This window comes from Falco cherrug, chromosome 12 (assembly GCF_023634085.1).
Source record: "Falco cherrug isolate bFalChe1 chromosome 12, bFalChe1.pri, whole genome shotgun sequence".
NCBI lineage: Eukaryota > Metazoa > Chordata > Aves > Falconiformes > Falconidae > Falco > Falco cherrug.
Window position 1 is genome coordinate 8,712,063 of NC_073708.1, and position 20,804 is coordinate 8,732,866.

Sequence of the window (20,804 nt, forward strand, 5' to 3'; positions counted from 1 at the left end):
TGAGAACCTTACAGTCTGCCAGATGAGCAGTTTCAGTCTATGGCATCCAGCTGTACTAGCAAAATCTTTGTTTCAACTGGGGACAGCTGAAGGTTGTAGAGAAATCCATGGACTGTGTGTTCAAGCCTTTAAATAGTGTGGTCTGAGCATTTGTATTTCCTTTTCAGTAGTCCCTCACAAGTGTCCCTCAGTTCAGTTTTGGCATTGCGTGTCTAATGTAGCAATAATTTGATAGTTACTGGCTGCAGTGAAACAATAGTTCTTTCCACTTTTGGTGAAAGATAGTTGTGTATAAAATATTTCAATTGAAGTTTCATCTTCCTTGCTGTGCAAGACTTAAATTCAACATTATTATAGAAATAGAGGAGCATGAAGCATTTTTAGCATTAATGTAAAGCAGTGCGCACAAGCTGTCAGCTCATGATTGCTTCTTGAACAGCAGTTGCTTTGGAAATCTAAACTTGACTACAGTCATGTTTACTGAAGTGTGCATTAGATATTTTTGGTGATTGCTCAAAATGGATGATTTACCAAGAAAGCAAGGGGCCATTTCATTTCAGTGGCCCAAATAACTTGTAAGTAAAGAACCTCATAGACATACTTAGAGAGATTTTTACCTTTCTTTTGCTCTTTATGTCAAACAAACCCAAGCCAAATTAGTGTGAGTGAATTCTCTTGAGTATTGAATGTTAGAACAATGAACTGTGCACGTGTGCAGTTGGAACAGATAAGAAGCTCCAACTTAAGGCTGTATGCTTTTGCATGAACAGAGTTGCACGATTATGGTGACTTTTTTTAAGAGAGGCTCGCATGAAGCCTGAATTGCCTTTTGAACTCAAAAGTACTGTTAAGAGGAAACTGTTTGACTTGTTGGAACTTCCTAATAGATAAAGAAATTTGTTTTCTTTTACATAGATGGAGTCTGCACGCAAAGCATGGGAGAATTCCCCAAACATGGGGGAGAAGAGTTCACCAGTGACTTCAGCAGCATCTCCCATTGCTGGTGGCAGTGGCAGTAGCAGCAGCAGCAACAACACTGGGCCAAGCAGCGGTACTTACAGCTCTTTCTCTAGTGCATCAATGCCTCCTATTCCTGTGGCCTCAGTTACACCAACAACTTCGCTAACAGGTACCAGATGTCACGATTGTAGCATCCTGTTGTATTGTTCCTTGGTTAAGTTTTTCAAGAGATTAGATGCCCTTTGGCGTTATTTAATGCAAAGCTAACAGAAGTTTTATGCTAGTATGAAATGTCAGATCTGACCAACAAGGAGATACTAACTAACAAGGAGATACTTGACCTACTTCACTTCAGTCAGCTGAAAGGAATATTAAAATGACATCTCTCTGCTTATGCTACTTACATGGACTTGAAAGAGAAGGCAAACTTCTCCTGTCGGCTGCCTTATTGGTTTCATTTTGTTCAGCTGAATGAAGGCAAGCAAGCAGATTTTAGAGCAGATGGTAGTTCCGATATTCAGCTAACTGTGATGTTACTGTCATTGTGTCATATGAGCTTCAACAGCTCATACCAAAAACCCCTTTGCACTAGGTGGAGCAAATGTCCAGCTGCTCTTCACACACACTACTGGTTGCCACCTTGGTTCTTGCAGCAAACAAAAGGTGCTCTATCTGGTTAAACGTTCACACCTTGGAATGTTAGAATGTATGCCCAAATCTCAGCTGAAGTACTTGAAAAAGACCTTTCTTTGGAGCCAGCCATCAACCATGAGAGGCACAATGTTGTGTAACTAACCAAGATTTCTACTTCAGTATTTGAATATGCTCCTTTCTGTACTTCAGAAGGGAGATGTATTATGGTTGCAGCACTGCCTATAGTGAACTTAACAGAATTGTCCTGCCTGTCAGTTTTACATTGATGGGAACAGCTGCATTAGGTTTCAGTGTTCTTTACCATTTGTGACTGCGCTTGCAGAACTGACCCAAAACTTTGACCGTTGAAAGATGAGGCTTTGAAATACCTTCAGCTGTCTTATAATGTGTTGCTTGCTTCCCTCCTCATAGGGGCTGGAACATACACAACCTCTTCACTGAGTACGAAGACTGCAAGCACCTCAGACCCACCTAATATATGTAAAGTGAAACCACAGCAGTTGCAGACGAGCAGCCTAGCTTCTGCCAGTCACTTTTCCCAGCTCAGCTGCATGCCATCCCTCATTGCCCAGCAACAGCAAAGTCCCCAGGTCTATGTGTCTCAGTCTGCAGCAGGTAATAGTGTTTATTGCTGAGAAGCCATGTGTCTGCTTTTTTGGGAGCTCTGAAGCTGAAGAGTTTAATTCAGTTCTGGTTTTATCTGCAGTAAAGGCAGAATGATGGAGAGCACTCTGTAATCAAATATTCACTAATTGTCTGCTCTAAATATGCAAGCTTCTGTCAGTGAGGACAAAGATAATGCTGTGGTGTTAGTTTGAGGAACCCAAGTTTGAATCTCTTGATACGCCATTTTTCTGTTGCAGAATTGTTAATCACCACTTAATACCAAGAATGGCTTAGTCTTGACTTCTTTCTTAAAGTGCTACAGTTGTTCAGAATCATGGCATTTTCCTTTAACAAAGCCCCACGTATAGTTACCCTATTAACACATTACGTGACAGTGTAGCATGTTCTTCCCCTTCTTTCACCAAAACACTGGCTTTGGCCAGAATCTGTTGCTCATCTCCCAAAACCTGTATGGGGCTGAAGATGCATATGCAAGAGCAGTAGATTCTGGAGGCAAATTGGAGAAGATCCCATAGCTGGTTAGGGACGCAGCTCTCCAGTTCTGTTCTCCTATCTCTCTGGTAGCTGTCACACTGGGAGGCACTGACAGTGGCTGCATCTCTAATTCTTGATGAAAACCTTTCTAGCGGGGAGATAGTTGGAATTGGGTACTAATTGTATTGCTCTTCCTGAGGTGCTGCAGCTCAAATCCCAGCATTTTATATGGATACAAGTCATCTATTCAATACCCAACATGCACGTTTGGCACCACCTTCTCTGGCCCAACAGCAAGGCTTTCAACCAGGGCTTTCTCAGGTATTTGGGGTTGTTTGTTTGTTTGTTTTTTTTTCCCCTCCCCCCTCCCTGTCCATACTGCTGTTAAAAGTTCTACTGAGGAGCTAATGGGGGGCAGGGGTTTGTGAGACTAAAGACTCTGCAAAAATGATGTCATGCCTACCCTTGATACTTCATTCTAGTGCATGCAGGCTTATATTTGTTTGATTTCTGCTGTTCCTGAGAATGAAAGCATTTGTCATGAAAGCTGAGAGAATAAGCTTTCACTCACGGATATACTTTATGTAAAAGTACGTATTCACAGGAAGTGTCTGTGTGGCCATCTTAGTGCAAGTCTGTTTCGTAGGCAAATCTAAATGATTCCATTCTGTTTATGCTGGTTATTTGCAAGGAAAAGTGTAAAATTCAACTAGAAAGTAATTTTCTGAATGCAAGCAATACCAGCTCTGCATGCAGCCTTGGGATTTGATATTCTTTGTTTACTTTTTATAGTGTTACACAAATCCTGGCTCACACATGACTGTAGCTTTTCCACATGACTTTTGTCCTTGGATATTTAGTGGTTTCTTTTTTTTATGCAGCCTGCTTCAGTTCAGCAAATCCCCATCCCCATCTATGCACCTCTGCAAGGGCAGCATCAAGCTCAGCTGAGTTTAGGAGCAGCACCAGCTGTTTCACAAGCCCAAGAGTTGTTCAACTCCTCCTTACAACCTTACAGGTAGGTAGCATATGCAAATTTCTTTGGTTTTTGAGTGACAGAATTTATAGAACTTGCTTCCCTGCATACTTGTGTTCTGTGCTTAATAGCTGCCTCATCTTCCTGTCTTCCCCAACATCTTTCATCTGTCTGGCTGAGAGAGAGCTCTGTATGCGGATTGTCTGGCTAGTCTGCATGCACAGATGTAGTTACAAAATTATGGGTTCAAAAATGCGTGATTATTTGTATTTTTAGTAAGCGAGGCTAAAAAGCTGAAAACATCACTTTCATACTAAGAGAACAGAAAAAGAGGAGTCTGTCCATTTAATTCAGTAATTTGCGTTTGTTATTTTGCAATCAAACCAATATTGGAGTCTTGAAACACTTTGAAATCCTAGTTTGAACCCCCTACGTGGTAGAAACTTGATTTCAGATCTGTAGGGGATAGCAGGTTATGTTTTAGAATAAATGTTTTCTGTATTTGCTACAAAAGATAATAGGAAGACCCAGATCTCTCAGGTCGCAGTGATAGTCGAACAGATTTTCATTGTAAGCCTTTCCAGAGCTTCCTTGCTGTTCCTATCAAAACTCATTCACAGTGGTATAATTCTGACAAATTTTTTTAGTTTCACTTTGAGAAAGTTTCTTTGGAAATTTATTTACAATGTTTTGAGTGTGCTGTAGAAAATACCTGCTTGTTGCAACAGAGAGGGCTGAAGCCATGGAAGGTTTAATTCACTGCATGTGTACCCTGACTTTGTGCTTGGCTGACTTTGGATCAAATACTGCTTGGCCTGCCTGCCCCAGCTGACGAAAGTTGTTGCAAACAGTTGGCTAGCTGCAGAAACACAATCAGTCTGGCATGTGGTCCAGATTAAAGAAATGCTTCTGGGTGATCTGGTCACGCACAAACCCAGTATTAATGGAGTTTTGGGTTGTGCTATTTATAAGAGTATGAATGCTTTTCCCACATCATTAAAGGTGCAGAGGAGGATAAGCTTTGAGATGTATAGGTTACTGGTTTAAAAAATAAGAGGGGGAAAAAAAAAAAGCTTGTCAGTGTTTTTGTTTGCGTTGAAGACAGCCCTCTGCATACGTTCTAGTTCTAGAAAAGTTTCTCCAATGCTCAGGGTGCAATTGTAAGAATGTTTTGCAGTTAAGGAAAGGTACAGGACAAAGCTAAGCCAGGTGTTCCGTCAGGCAAGCACACAGTCACTGTCATAACAGATTAACAGGACCGGTGCTATGTTGGTACATATTGACCAGGTGATAAAATGAGAAGTGTTTTTACATCAAAAAACACTCTTGAGCTGATAAGCTTTGAGAGGGGCATTAATTTAAAAACTCTTGATTCTTCAGTCTGAATGTGGCTATTTAGCCCTTAATGGAGATAACTTGGATAAATGCTTCTGATGGACTAAAACAACCTGTCTGTGGTGCTTTGCTATAGTTTTTTGGTCTTTGTTTTCTAAACAAACTGCAGCTTCCCCATGCTGGTGACAAGGGAATTGAATATCTAGTTAAAATTAAAGGCTGTGGTGTCTCTGTGTTACTATTTTGAAACTAAAACGTTCATTTGGAACCTACAATATTCAGCATGCAGTGATTTAACCTGTAAGTATTAGAAGTTGGGATTGTGGGGATCTGTGAAGTCAAGAGAACAAAGCAGTTTACTTGATGACTAAGTGGAACTAGTCATGTGGTACTTCCCAGTGGTCCTATCTTACGGCACAGAAATTTAAGAACTGGTAGCTTCTGTAAGTTACAGTTAAGTTATGCAAAAACTATTTTAGCACACATCTAAATAGCTAAGTGTGCTTTAAATAGAAAGCCTAGCCATTTTTTTCTTGTGGTCTTTAGCGTCTATTATTTTGTTGTGTGCAGAGTAAATAGAAAAATCTGCCTTTCTCAGGTGAAAATCTGTTCATTATTGCTAAGAATTCTAATTCCATTTGAAGGATATAACCTGAGTTCTTAATTTTTGGTGTCTCATTGTTGAGCTCTGTCTGCATTTTTATGTACAATGCTTCAATCTCTTGCAGATCCCAGCAAGCTTTTATGCAAAGTGGTTTGTCTCAGCCGTCGCCAGTAGTTCTGTCTGGTACAGCCTTACACAACTTCCCAGCAGTACAACACCAGGAGCTTGCTAAGGCACAGTCGAGCCTGGCATTTCAACAGACTTCTAACACACAACCTATTCCTATCTTATATGAACATCAACTGAGTCAAGCTTCAGGACTGGGAGGCTCTCAGCTTATTGATACACACATTATCCAGGTAGAAAATGCTCCCAAATGCAAAAGTTCTGCAATTGTTTGATACGGATAATGCAGTAATAAATCCAGTATTGCTCAGCTCGGGATAAGCCCACCCTCTGTGATAGTTACATGATAGTCAAGGTGGCAGGAAACTTACACTTGAATAAAAATGTAGTTTTAATTTCATAAAGGTACATTAGCATAATCTCTGAATTGAAGCTTGTTCCCCAGACCACAGGGCTCCTTGTGCTTCCTATCACTAACTGGAGCTTCAGGTTTGATTTCTGTTATGGTAGGTGATAAATGGCTATTCTACCACTTGAAAGTGAGAGCTTTATCACAAGCTGAAACCTTCAGTTGTCAGCTTCCTATGCTGTGGTTTCTACTGTACTAGTTGAAAGAGAGAGTGACATGCCATGCTGTCTCAGAACTGCACTCCTAATTATTCTTAATGTAATGGTGTGTCTTACTCTTCCTAGGCCAGAGCTACACTCACTCAGGCTTCAAATCTGTACTCTGGGCAAGTTCAACAGCCTGGCCAGAGCAGTTTCTACAACACTGCACAGTCTCCCAGTGCTCTCCAGCAGGTAAACTATGGCATGGTAAATTTCCTAAATTGTATTCTTCTTAAAAGCATGTGGTTGTTGATGGGTTTTGTGGGGTTGGGGTGGAGGTGAGGGGCTGAGACAATCTTTAATACTTTCAAAATGCAAGAATTAAAAATTGATAGCAAAGGAGAGCTACTGCAGCAGCACTGAAAAAGTGAATTGCTGAGAAGTTAGAGGGCCTACAAGTTCATGTTGATTATTTGTCTGGCATCCTTCTTTTAAATAGTTCATTTTTTAGTGCCAGGCAAAGATCTGATTGGCATAGTGATGTTGCTAATTGATTGAGACATACCTGCCTTTATGGGGGGCAGGTATCAGTTAGTGATGGTGGAGGGACACACAAACAAACTCCAGGTGCTTAGTGCAGCCTAGTTGTTAACAGCAGATCTCATTGAGGTGAAACCTCAGAGCTGCTACGTATGTCAACGATATCAGATATGTAGAAAACAAATGAGAAGTCATCAGATGAATGATCACACAGGCAAACAGGACAACCAAGTTAGTAACCGGTAACCTACATCAGGAGGTTTATAAAGTAACTCCAGTGACTTCAAGTTTTTCAAATTCTTTTGTGAAATAGCCATTAGTTTGCTGTGTGCAAGCATTCTGTCATATTTACAGGATGCTATCTAATAGTTCCCACCTTCTAGTTCAATTCTTTTAAGTGGCTTTAAAACAAAAAGAAGCTTATGATGGACTGGTTTATTATAGCCTACTCCATACGCATGAAAAGGCAGAAGTTTAGAAGAGTCTTAAGAAATTGGATGTCATCTGTTGTAAAATCTAGCATAAAGTTTTAAGGCCCTTTTAGAAGGGTTAGTGCTTTTACTGTGTTCAAGCTTGGCTGTCTCTACTTTTAATCTGTTACCCTTCAGAGCAGAACGCTAGTAAGTAGTTCAAATCTGGAGAATATATCATTCTTCAAGTCACACTCGGAATATAATTTTGCACATTGTGGATTGATGGTCAGACTAGGAAATGCAGTAACACGTGCCAGTCAAGTCACTGCTATGGTATTTTCACATTTATCACTGCCATTCTGTGGTGTTTTCAGCCTACAGCACTCCCTGTTAATGCAAGCGGGGGACAGGCCAAGGTCTGGGTGTTTTTTTAAGCTCTGACTGCTGGCTTTTGAGACTCCTGGAAACTTAAAATCTAGTTTCTATCCCAGTGTCCTCACGATGACTAAAAATACTTGAAGTAAATAATCCCATCCATCCTTTTCAACTGGCTATTTCATTCTACTTCTATTTTCTGAGTTTAATTAAACTTAGTACTTCATACAATGAAATCATGGTGAAGGATGTTAAGAGTTAGGAGCTACCATGCAGTTTTGTTTCTGAAAAGCAAAGACCCAAGTGCCATTAGAACTGATAAATACAAACTAAACAACAAATTCACTTATTTGCTTGCAGCTCTCTGGGTAGATGGATGAACTATTAAGCCATTTAACTTCAACATAGCTGAAATCACAGAGCTAGTAAAGAAAGTTAAATAATGGCCCTTGTGTATATGTTACTGGTGATTTTGTACTTTTTTCCAGGTGACAGTACCTTTGCCAGGATCGCAGATTTCTTTGCCCAACTTTGGATCCACAGCACAACCACTTATTGCCCTACCCCAGTCTTTACAACCACCACTACAGCACACACCACCACAAGCGCAGGCTCAAAACCTAAGCAGACCTGCACAAGTAACCCAGCCTTTCAGAGGATTAATCCCAGCAGGAACTCAACACAGCATGATTGCTGCAACTGGAAAGGTAACAGTATTGGTAGATGTACGGTACAAAACAATACAAAGCGCAGCTGTATGCTGTTTTGTAGAAGCAGCATGGCATTCTTGCATCTAAAAATCTGCCTTCACTTTAAAAGGTAGGGAGGGGAAGGTAAAATCCAGTCAAGGTTAGTTCCTCGGTGACTGGGTCTGTGCATTTTGCGAAGGTTTAGCTGAGGTTTTTGTAGCTAACTTGATAGTAGTCCATTTACACCGTAGGAATACCTAGATTGATAATGACTTTGCAGATTAGTAGAATGTTTCATGTAGAATCCATGTCAAAAATAGTACAGAGCCATTGTTAGAGCAGCAGGCCGACAACATTACTCTGTCAGGGCTGGCTTCTAATTCTGGTCATGCATGTTTATTCTTTTTTTGGTGGTTTTTTTTTTCTTTGTTTCTGATCTCATACTGGAGCAAGTTGTATGGGATCTAACTGGAATTTTAGGAGCTTCAATGGACACCATATCTGCTGTAACCTTAAACCAGAATTAAACTTCAGTAATGTTGCCAGGGATCTGCTTTTCTGAATAGCACAGCAAGGTGCATATTGAGAAGAACATAGCCTTGTATGCAAGGCAGGACCTTTGATGTGTAAAAAACAAAATATAAATAATATATGTATATTAAAAAAAAAAGCTGGTCTTGCAGCTGAAGAAGACTCCTTGAGTGACAGCTCCAGTAAGGAGATAAAACTTGAATACCTAGGAGGGAATTCTCTCCTTTATTTGGAGCTGCTGTGGTAATTGGTAATGAGGGGATGTGTGGAGCTGGTTTCCAATCACAAGGTCTCTTGTCTTAGATGGAATCACAGATTTACAGGCACCTGGGATTTTCGGATAGTGTGCAGCACAACGCAGTTGCAGCATACTTTCAGGTGAGCAGTGGGTGATAACACTGGATGTGAACACAGCTAAGCTTCCTGTCAGATACAGCAAGGTCTTTTCCCAGTGCAGGGAACAATTTAGCTCTGGAGCTGCACCTGAAATCTTTACAGCTTGTGGCCTAGACTTTTAGGATGCTTTTGACTGTAAAATGACCCTGCTGTCCCCATGGTTTACAGCTGTGATAAGAAAAATTTCTCTTGGGCATTAATTCCATGTCTTGGACAGTAGTGACAACCACAATTCCACATCGCCTAGATGAAGTTTTCATACTGTCACCCACCAGAATATGTGGTGACTTGCACCATGCAGTTTTCTAGCTATATAGGATCTGGCCAAAGCTTTTCACCTTTATAATTTTTATGAGCCCATCTTCCAAGCAGCAGCGTATTTCTTGCTACAGTTGTCATTGGAGAACGATTGTGCATTTCAGCAAGGAATGAGGAGGAACTGCGGTGGGGTGGATGGTGGCCTTAAGTGGCTTTTCTGCCCTTTGTTAAGGGTTCCATCATGTTCCTGCTGAAGAAAGTCAACTTAAAACAGCCACTCGCTTTTAACTGATTTATTGGGGCTGTTATGCTTCATGGTCTTGTGTGGAAAGATACTGCTCCAGAGACTAATCTATTCTGTTGAGCATATCTGCAAAATAACATGCAAGACTCATTGCTCCAAGTGTGAAGATTTTTTTGCATGAATGACAGCTGGTTTCGCTGTGCTTTTGGTTTTTTTTATAGAACTGGATTATTTTATGGCATTCTTTTCTTCAGCATTTTTCAGGATTATATCTAAATATTTTCATGTGGTACCTGAGATGAGGAAGGAAATTTCAACCCTGAAACATATTTTTTTTTTTTTTAGGGCCAAATATATGAAATGAGTTACAAATCCCCTTTCATTATGCAGGATTATCAAGTTAGAAAGCCAGTAGCATTGCTGGAAGTGCCAGGTAGTGCAGGAAAGTTGTACACAGAGGTGCTTGTGGTGCTGGGGTTGTACAAATTATAGGAAGCTGTTGTGCAATTTGGCTTTCGCCTCCACTTAAATGACCTATTTTAATTGAGAAAAATGTGAGGTAAGCTAACAGTTACTTAGTAAATGTAATGTCTCTTTGAATTGAAATTAGCATGTCAATTGCTGTGTTTTTCAGATATCGGAAATGGATCTGAAGGCGTTTGGAGGCGGCATTGATGTTAAACCTGGAACACCACCAGTTAGTGGTAGAAGTACTACTCCAACCTCCAGTCCCTTCCGGTAAATCTCTCTTAAGCTCAAAATTCCTTGAAATCAGAGCTAGAAAATGTACCTAGTCATGCATAAGCAGCCAATTCTGAAAGGTGTGAGGTGGGGGGCTACTAATATAAAAATACAATGCTTGATCTTAAATGAAAAGCAGCATTCCAGTACATCATCAGGTCTGCTATAGCTGGTCAGAAGTACGTAGCTTTGAAATTAAAATATTAAAAATATTTTTTGATTAAATTAAACTAAGCAAGTAATGTAAAATGACCTGGGATTGTACCAGGAAAGCACAGTACTTTGGGATAAAACTCCAAGACAGTTTATTTTAATTGCAGTGCTCAAAATAAAAACACTTAAAGGCTTACACCACACTTGTGGCAACAGTTCTATTGGAGAACTTTAAATTGTTGCAAGACCTATAATCTTCTCAAGTGAAATTAGTAAGATGTTTGCAGGTTTGCTTGGTTAATTGACAGAATTACCAGCATCTGGCTCATATGCACATGCACTTCATGGTAGATCTGTTGGGCTGCTTGTGGATGAAGTCATTAGTGGGCAGAAGGAACCTGAATATGGAACTTTGGTTCAAGATAGTTTTGTTCTTGAAAGCTGCGCTTCTGTGCATAGTGACCGTATTTGCTGGCTTTCACTGCAGCAGACTGACAGTGTTCAGGCTTTCCTAGGGAAGTAGAAATGACAGCTTGAACTCAGTGCTGGAGTCATACCTCCAGTACTTCACCTAAGAAACAAAGTGAAGGGGTGAGGAGGAAGAAACTTGAATTTGCAAGCTAGTGAGCATTTAGGACAATTGACTTTGATGGTACTTATCTTAAAGATTCTTCTACACAAGAAGTCCTTTCTAGCAGCCAGGGCAGGGTTTATCATAAGCTTTTGCTCTTAAGTGTAGAGGTGCTGGGGAGATTGACAAAAGCATACTAGATCACAAGAGTTCAGGGTGAAAACTAAACAGACTTCTTTAAGCTTACAAAATGTTGGTGTGTATTGAGTTTAGCTGGCTTCCTTGCAGCTGGTGCCCCGCTGCTCATTTTATGTTGTGTATCACCCACACACTCTTCATGAGAAGTCTGCAAATCAAGCTCCATTTCCTAAAGAAAGCTGTTTGCCCTTTTCTCTTTCTCTAAGGGCTGTTTGGTGTGCTTCCCCCAGGTAGTCTTTCAGGCTTCATTTAATTCATGGTGATTCAACACCTCTTAAAAGTTTTAATGGAAGATCGTATTCTTAGCCATATAAAGCAGAGGGACAGCATTTTCTGTGAATTCTTGAAAGCTGTTCAAGTGCATTTTGAAACATTTGACAGCAGGTCAGAGTGTAAGCAGCTGCACATGACAGCTTCTGCTGCACGTGCCTAATGCCTGTTGTGACAAGCTCTGAACTTGACATGACAGCAAACAGTGTCAAGGGGTAGGACTGAACCTAAGCAAGCAGGGATGGGAAGAAAACACACTTTTAACATCAGTGTGTTACAGATACTTTTGGGAAATGTCTCTTTCATACAGACTTTGCACTGGAATTTTTACATATCCCAAGTATTTCTGATTGTGGTTTCTCTTTGTATTCTTAAGTTCTGAGTTTGTCTACATTTGAAACTAGTAGTAGATACAGAAGAATATCAGATACCAGCTCCTCTAAGAGATTATTTTTTCCCCTCGAGCACTGAATTTCTAGCTCAAACTAAAGACAGAAATGTCCTCTGACTGAGAAGCAGTGTGATTCTAACTGGTGTTTTTTTCTTTAGGGCCAGTTCTACAAGTCCTAACAATCAGTCCAATAAAATGAACAGCATCGTCTACCAGAAGCAGTTTCAGTCAGCGGCTGCTGCTGTGAGAATGACACAGCCATTTCCTGCACAATTCGCACCACAGGTAGGTGACTGGTGCCTTCCTGCAAACAAATCTGTTTCTCTGTATGACTTGGTGGCTGTAACTCAGCTCTGTTTCCTCAGGCTTTGTCATGGGGATGTACAAAATAGAATCCTTAAAATGAAATGGCATGAGAAAACTGATTTCAAGATCAAAGCCAAAAAAATCCTCTCTGATCTTGCTAAACTAGTAATGCAGATTTTGTGGCGTGTTTAATTTTGAGAGTTCTGAGCACACTACGTCATGCACAAGTTGTGAATGATGTAGAACTTGACAGTTGTTCTGCTGTCTTCCCCATGCAGTTGTAATGCATGTCATCCTGCAAAAACAGATCATTTGGTTGGGGAAAGGGAGAAGCTTTGTGTCTCCAAGGGTCCCAGTGCATATTTTAAACGTCTATAACGACACAGCAGATTTGCGGTTGTTTGTCTGAGATGCAGCTCTGAAGGACTGATGAAGCAGTTGAGGTTGGAAAGGACCTCTGAATGTCGTGCAGTCCGTACCAAGCAGGGCTGTTGGCAAAGGGTTTGATTTGCTTCTGGCATTCCAGGGAGCGCAGTTTACAGGAGTGGTGCATCCCTGTAATGGGCAACTGTATGTAGCCAGGCTGCTTAGGGAAATGTAGCCTCTCTAAAAATGTAGGTATTTCTGCCTGTCTTCTAGCGTTTGGAGTGTTTGACTGCAGGACTTGAGGTTTGACATTTGGATTGCCACTAGCAGAAGCTACCTAGCCTTTCCAGGGCTGCCTTTGGCTAGCGATGCCTCCAGTGCTTTGCGTGGGTCTTCTCCCTTACGCACTGCAGGGCTGTTTTTTTCCAGAGTTCAAGCGTGGCCTCTCTTAACATAAAAGCCTATTTTCTTGACGTCAGTGTGACAGCAGAGCGGCAACTTTTTCCCCTTTAAGGGAATGCCAACGTGCAGTCTAGTTGGCAGTTTTTCTAATTGCAAAATGTCTCTTTTTGTTGTTTTTTCCCCCACTTAGATCCTCTCTCAGCCTAAACTGCTCCCTCCATTGGTAAGAGCCCCATATACTAACACCTTCCCAGCGCCTGTTCAGAGGCTGCCAGTAGTACTGCATAGTCAGATGCCGTCTCAGATGACCACAGGCCTTATGAGCCACCCTCATTTACCGCCTGTGGCCAGAGGTCTTTGTGGATCAGTATCTGGAGCCAGAGGCAATCAGGCCCAGGCTGCGATGAAGGCTGAACGAGACGTGAAGGTTAGTATTTGAACAGCAGTGCTGTTAACACCAGTTCAGTCTTGACAGCTTGTAGGGCAGGAATGTGTCTACAAATCATGTCTTAATTAAAATGCCTCTGGACCCAAAGCAGGTAGCCAGGCCTTTAACAGCTGAATGTAGACCTTCTCTAAGCTCTGGGGGTTTTTTTAGTAAGAACTTTAAACTAAAAAAAAAAAATGTGTAGGGAGCTTCCTTTCTCAAGAGGTCTTGTGGTCAGCAGTTCTGAAGCTACCACTGCTGTCAAAGGCAATCTGATAACTAGGTTTCAAGAGCCTGGATTTTTTGAATGAATGAGGAAGCCTACAAACCTGGTCGTTGGCTGTCGTTTCACATCTGCCTTCCCAGCTCTGAGTGGCAGTATGAACCCTCCTGTTCCAGCCAGCCTCGCTCCTTACCGACTCTGGAGATTCATTTCCCAGTGGTTTGAAATGCCTGTCATTTGTTCTCTGTGGTGGAATGCAGTAACACGGCACACTCCACAGAAGAGGCGGCTGCATTTCAGTAGCAGGTGATGGGACTCATCTAATTTTTTGAAGCACTTTGGGACCCTTCAGAGTGAGGCAAACTATTCTTACCAAGGCAGGACTGCAGTATGGGGCATCTGTGTAGGGACACCCGTGTATGCTCAGCCTGTTTTCTGCAGAGTAAGTTGCTTTAAGAATAACAGTACTAAGGAGCTCCTTTATCTACTGCTGTTTGCTGTAACCCGTGCATTAAGGTGTAAAAGCGAAAGTGTGTGTTTTCCTGGCTATGTCTGGTTGTAGGAGAATTGATTACCCCTTAAATTCTAGGTACTTGGTCCGTTTAGTTTTCTACCATCGACATAAGCTAGCTGTAGACTTATGTCTACATAGGTAATGCTTATGTATTGTCTCGAGCCTGTATTATGGTTTGAATCTAGCCAGTCATAGCAGATACTTAACATGCAGTCCCGGTGTTCTGAATCTCCCTGCGAAAGCTGTTCGGAAGAATGTCAGTTATTCTGTCACGCTTGGTTACTTGTCATCGAATCATCTAGCCTTAATCTCAGGGGATGGCTGAAATCTGCAGAAGATTTCAGGTGTCTGGCTCCGGTAAAATCAGACTGTTGCTGTGGTCCTGCACACCTGAGCTCACAGGTTTGTTTTCTGTTCTGTTGCTGGCTGAGTTATGTGAAGCAGCTATGCAGTATTAAGGCCAAGACCTCTTGTTCCAGGCTTTTGCTGTTTTTTTTCCCCCCGGTGTGTATGTGTCTGTGTCCCCGTTCTCTATAGAAAAGCATAAAATACTTTGAGAGATACATGGAGGCTCGGTGTCTGTAGTGTAGTTGGGTTCCTTTATTAAGATAAACCTTTTTAATTATAAAAAAAAAAAAGCATTTGACTGCATCGGGCTTAATCGTGCAGCTTCCAAAAGGTTGAACTCTTCATGCAACTCCTGCTTTGCCTGAGTCTGGGCCGGAAAGCCAAGTGCTTGGTCTGAAGCATCTGGTCTGCACAGTGTTTTGCTGACAGATGAAAGGTCTGGTGTAAAACTGTAACTGAAACATCTAGTCACAAAGGCTGAATTTCAGAGGTGCAAAGTCAAGGTTACTGATAGAATTCAGAGGAGGGATTTGAGGGAAGCCAGACACTAGTTTGTGCTGCCTGGAATGAGCACCAGCTTTGAGTGGGAAGCAGGCAAAGCTTCAGCTTCCGTATACACAGCCTCGAAACCAGTTCACTTGCATCCACATTGCGGACTCTGAAGTCTGTGTCCAGAGCAACAGGGAGAAAAAATTCGGGTGCTCAGACTAGATTCTGCTGCTGTGATGCAGCCCCTGCACTCAAGAAGCCCAGACCACGTGGCAGGAGAAGTGACCGCTGGCGTGGCCCTCGGTGCCCACAGTGGTGTTGGGGCACGGGCAGCATGCAGACTTGCGCCTTCTGGTCGTGTCTGACTTTGGCCGAGGAGTAAAGCTTCAGTGTGAGCCTACTGTAGGCAGTGTTTATACTTTTTTTAAGCCCTGTAATAATAGTGGCATGAAAAAATATTAGATAATGCTTCAAGCTGTTGTCCCTGGTGGTCTTTTCTGGGGTGAGGAGTAGGAAGAGCAAGGAAAGCCTAGGCATGACGTTAAGCTGCTACTGAGGAGACAAGTGCCCAGATGTGGTGACATCTGGGAAGCAACTGGATGGACGCTGCCTTTCTAAGAAATTCTGGCCACTGTGGTCAGTCCTTCCCCTTCCATTTAGGAAATACTTCTGTGAAGTTGCTCTTATTTCAATGCCCTCTCTTCAGTAAACATGTTTTCTCCCTTTCTTAAGGCAAAGCAGAGAGCAGAGGTACTTCAGTCCACCCAGAGATTCTTTTCTGAACAGCAGCAGCAGAGCAAACCCGTAGGAGGCAAAGCGCAGAAAGTGGACGAGAACGGGAGCAAACCCGCCGAGGCAATTGCTGACTCTTCAGGAGTCTGCCAGGACAAAGCCGAGGAAAAGCCTACCCCTGCGCCTGCTGCGGCAGCAAAACCTGTTAGAACTGGACCAATCAAACCTCAGGCAATCAAAACCGAAGAAACAAAATCTTAAGAGGCTGTGTTTCCATGGAGGTGGGGGAAGAGGGGAGGGTGGGTGAGATGACAGCAGCGTGGATTTGTAGCCCCAAGGACGAGACGCGAGTCTTTGCCTGCAGGGCTCTGAACAGCGTAAAGGGACATAGAAGCGATCAGCGGTTACGGGTGCGAACTGCTGCGTATCCAGCTGAGCTTCTAGGCTCTGTTGAGCTTGTATCTTCTCTTTAACAGCATGATGGCTGCTTTTGGTGTGTGCACGTTCTACACGTGTGCGCGTGTTTTGGCTTGCACACCTGTATGCTTCCCGAAGTGCAAAACAGACAGGGAAGAAGGTGGTCGGGGAAGCATGTTCCTAGCTGACAGGATTGAATACTCTTTATTTTCTTCAGGCTCTGATCTTCAGCTGCTATTTTTCTTTTTATAAACCCATGAGTGTGAGAACATGCAGATCTGAAGATGGTGCTGGGCCAAGTAATGTGTGTTAAGTTTTTAGTGACTTTAAGAAGCTTCTATCTTGTAATAAACTGAGGGATTCGTATAGCTGGCGACATTGCCGTGTGACATCTAACCTAACGTAACACAGAGTTAACGCTGCTGATGTTGGGTTTCCCTCTGAAGGCAGTGCTTTGCGGGCTGCTGCTTCTTGGATGACAATATACTGTATTTAGATCACCACATGAAAAATGCTACTTGGCCACCTGTGTTCTCTACACCTGCTCCCCCCTCAGTCGTTCACCTCTGGAGTTGAAAGGTTCATTGCATCAATAGTCAGATTTGTTCTGTTCACCTCTGTCCAGCTATCTTGATATGATGCGAGTGATCTTGAAACGGTTTCCACTTTGTCTGTATACAGCAACGAGCACTTAGAACTGTGCCACGAGAATAAAAGAAACCTTACCGGATTAAAGAGAGTTTTATCTAAAAGGTGCATTCTTTATATCAGAGCTGCGTCGCACCACCTCCTTGCCCACAGTGTGCTGGAAAGTAGAATCAAGTCAAATAAATGCCTTTTTAATTGTATCCTCTAGTATTATAGCTGTAGGACAGTACTGTATGATACTTCTGTGAATGTAAGATATCCTGTACCTGCTTATGAAATGTAGTAGTGACTGTGCTATACCGGAGCTGTTTTTAATAATGTTATTCTAGAGGTTTTTTTCCAGACAATGATTGAAAAAGCTAATAAAAAGCACCAGGTACCACATCAGTAGCAGAATTTGCTGGTTTTTTCTGGGATTTTTTTTTTTTTTTTACATTTTTTTGGAAGGAAGAGTTGAAAGTCTAATGTGTATAATTTTGTTCAAATGACTGCAGAAGCTGGAAAGGCTGTTGCTGCTATCGATGCCTAGTGAATCGCTATTGGTTATCTTTTTATATAAATATATATATATAATTTGAACTTTTGGAAACTTTAGCTGTGATGTCAACTTTGGAAAAAAGTATCCCACTTGTAGTGTGAGTTGGCATTGTACAGAAATTAACAGCCATATTGGTCTAGAAATGTTAAACTTAATTTTTTTCCATTTGTACAGGGGTAACGCACTGTATTAAATATGTACGGTCTTATTTACATGGGTTTGATTACAGAAACTAATAAAGTATTCTCTAAATAAAGTATCCGGGTAATCTCATGATTAGCACAGCGCTGCAGGATGCAAGGAGAGCACCTGAACGTCGTGCGCCAAGCGAAGAGTGTGCATTGCAGCTTGGGGAGAACAGACTTCAGAAGAAAAAAACTGTTTGAAAACAACAACTTTTTGTTTCCGCCAGCACTTTCGATGTCATTCTGCAGCAAAGGCCTCGCAGGATGTGCTTCCACCGAGCTCTGGAAGGAGCCTGCCGGTTGCATTGGCAAGATGCTGGTGAGCTGCCTAGCGAAGAGCTGCTCGTCAGAGGAGACCAGGATGAGCCCAGCCCGTTACTCTCAGTTTAAGCAGCCGCTAAACTAACGGTTGTAGCCGGCCACTCTCCAGGTGCCAGCACCCTCACAGCAAGGGGCTGTCACAAGCAAGATGTTTCCTGCAGGAGCCGAGCTCTGGCGTGAGCCGCCCCGAGGACGCGGGTGGCTGCCTCCTTGCACCGCTCCTGAACCGCTCCCTTCCCGCAGCACGCTGGCTGCCGCGCGTTCACATCACGCGATTGCCGATTACTGACTCGGGCCCTTAAGCAGGGGCAGAAGGAAGGGTGAGGCGGCCTCCAGGCCTTCTGCTGTGGGGGTGAAGGCATCCCTGCTGCAGGGTTAGGAGGAGGCAGGATGTGTCAGCTGCCCACCAGAGGGAACTTGGTTCATAACAAACACCAGAAACCTTCTCGTGGTTGGTCTCTGAGGAGCGATCCCTGCCTCTGGAGAAGGTGCCAGCTCGTGTTGTGCCTCCAGGGAGTGCCAAGGAAGGAAAGCCCGCGACGGGTGGCTCTGCGAGCGCCACCGGGAGTTGTGCAGATGTACCTGTGGTCACTGGTGGTGCTGCCAGCCCCGCGTGTGGTGGGGGTGGCCTGGGGGCACCGGAGGAGCTGGAGCCCTCTCCTGCCCAGGCTGGTCCTTGTAGGGGGTTGAGCTGCAGCAATAAGGAGTAAATAAAGGTGCCGTCATCCATGGATGGAGTGATGGGAGGAAGCAACCTCAGCGTAGGTAACGCCACAGGTAAATCACCTTTTTTTTTTTTTTTTTTTTTTACAGGAACCATACGAGCATGGCTGGGGGAAAGGCTCAGGGAAAGGAGGATGGAGGTGGGGGGAGGGAGTGAGCGTGGGCATTGATCTATAAATGTGCTGTGAAAGAGTAACTGAGTGACGCTGATGTCCCCTTGTTCTGAGGCTGTCTTCTGCCTGGTTCGTCTTGGAGGCACACCCTAAAAATGGGCAATCGTTCACCTGACTGGTCTGTTTTTAAGGAAATGTTGCTGAAAGGATTAATCTCAAATTCTCCAGGAAAGCTACTAGTAAACTCTGGCGCATTTCCCACGGTCGGCTGTGGGAACGTACCGAGCTTTTGGCTGTTTCTTGTGCTGAGCAGAACAAGGATATTTCTGCAGGAACTTCATGAAAAGCAAATGCTTGGGCGTTTTGTGCATCCGAACGAGCTGATGTTGGTGCGTGCCTCTCCCGAGCTGCCCCAACCACCCCGGCCGCCTTTGAGGCCAGGCTGAGCTTTCAGTCACTGACCCCGATTCATTGAATCATTCCTGACGTTTAACCGGATAACTTGCTGCTGGCCGTTTGCACTGGAGTAGATCTTGCTTTTCTAATTTGAGTGGGATTTGGTGTGTAATCTCTTTTCTAGGACTCCGGTCATCACAAATAATTATGCTGAACTCCCCATGAATTAGGCAGCTGTTTATGTTGGGGAAATTAACTTTTTTTTTTTCCCTATTCCTTTCTTAATAACGTTCAGTCTGCAAAAAGACAGTAACTTTTCCCAGAAGGGGGTTAAATGCGCCTGGGGCCAGATCCAGCCCCCCTGGGCTGGGGCTGCCCTTGCTGGGCTGCGGGAGGGGAAGGACTGGGCTTGTTTTTGCAAAGTCTGTTAAGTAAAGCTGCGTGTTCAGCGCTGCTCGGCTCCAGCCCAGCTTTCTGGAAACCCTGTGTACGTTGGCTCGTCTTCATTTATTGTCTTAGTTGATTAAGTGATGCCCTTCCCAGCCCGAAAAGACCCCAGTGCTGGCAGCGGGAAGGGCGGGGGCGCTCTGCCCTTGGTGTCTGCTCACAGTGCAGCTGCTGAGGCTGCTGCTCCCTGGGGACCCTTGAAACCAGCCCAGTTCTACACCGGAGCTCAACTGGTGCCTCTGGGGCGCTGCAGGGCCCAGGGAGGCTCCGGCCTCGCCTCCCACCCCACTTTGGCACAGAAATGCCTTTCTCCCCTCCTTGGCAGCAGGTTTTCTGCGTGTGGGGCTGCCTGCCTCGCTCCTCCCGGCCCCAGTGGGCACATGATGTCTCTTGGGTGACCCCATCGCTGCCCTCGCCCCCACATCTGCTGCCTGTCTTGCCCTGGCTTTTGCCTCGTTCCCCTGCTCCAGGGCGCAGGCAACTGCCTGGCCCGGGCGGGTTTGGCAGCGGGACGGGGGGATGCTGCTTCCCAGGGAGCAGCGCTGTGCACCCCTCTTCCCCGAGGCCAGGAACGCCCGTGATGCACCATCAGTTAATTGCAGCGGCTGGGGTCAGTCACAGCAGGTGCCCCCTCCCCACGCTGGGAGCGGGGCACCCAGCTCCCACTGGCTGGCACAGCGGGCAGGGGGCTGCCACCCCCCGGGCAGGAGGGCAGGGGAGGTGCGAAGGTGCCATCCCAGGGCACCGCGAGCAGCACCCCGCACCACGTGGGGATCCAGGTGAAGCCCGTAACCTGCTGCAGTGTCAATGATGCAGCATTGGGGTGGCGGGGGGCCCTGGGGGCTCCCTGACTGCGGGTGGCAGGGGGTTGCGTCACTGCTCTGCCTGGGCTGAGGCCCGCAGACAAGGGGGGATGAGCCCTAATTCTGTGCAAATGGGGGTGGTGCAGCGGGGGCTTGGGGTGGGTCATGGGGCGCTGCACGGGAACAGCGCTGTAGGGTCCGTGCTGGCTCTCTGGGATCGTCCCAGCCCCGCGGGGGGGTGAGAAGGGGTCTTTCAGCCTCCTGCCTCGGTGTGCTGGGGTCCCACCTGCTTCCCCACCCTGTGGCCCCAGGTTGGTCCCCCCTGGGGCAT

At 44.4% G+C, this 20,804-nt stretch overlaps 1 protein-coding gene across 23 annotated transcripts in view; it reads left to right on the forward strand.

The window, feature by feature from the left end:
* PRRC2C (proline rich coiled-coil 2C) overlaps positions 1-17,334 on the forward strand; it is a 75,605-nt gene extending 58,271 nt beyond the window's left edge. For 9 of the 23 annotated variants that reach the window (XM_055725052.1, XM_055725047.1, XM_055725057.1 and 6 more), the window contains 12 exons: positions 916-1,129; positions 2,026-2,229; positions 2,915-3,036; positions 3,597-3,733; positions 5,755-5,989; positions 6,450-6,572; positions 8,122-8,340; positions 9,157-9,231; positions 10,386-10,489; positions 12,234-12,360; positions 13,340-13,576; positions 15,883-17,334. In XM_055725052.1, the coding sequence (XP_055581027.1) occupies positions 916-1,129; positions 2,026-2,229; positions 2,915-3,036; positions 3,597-3,733; positions 5,755-5,989; positions 6,450-6,572; positions 8,122-8,340; positions 9,157-9,231; positions 10,386-10,489; positions 12,234-12,360; positions 13,340-13,576; positions 15,883-16,143 (2,058 nt within the window). In that variant the 3' untranslated portion in view covers positions 16,144-17,334. The remainder of the gene's footprint in view (positions 1-915; positions 1,130-2,025; positions 2,230-2,914; positions 3,037-3,596; positions 3,734-5,754; positions 5,990-6,449; positions 6,573-8,121; positions 8,341-9,156; positions 9,232-10,385; positions 10,490-12,233; positions 12,361-13,339; positions 13,577-15,882) is intronic. The other 14 variants (XM_055725056.1, XM_055725058.1, XM_055725062.1 and 11 more) reach the window with 9 other exon arrangements.
* Positions 17,335-20,804: the final 3,470 nt, after the last annotated feature.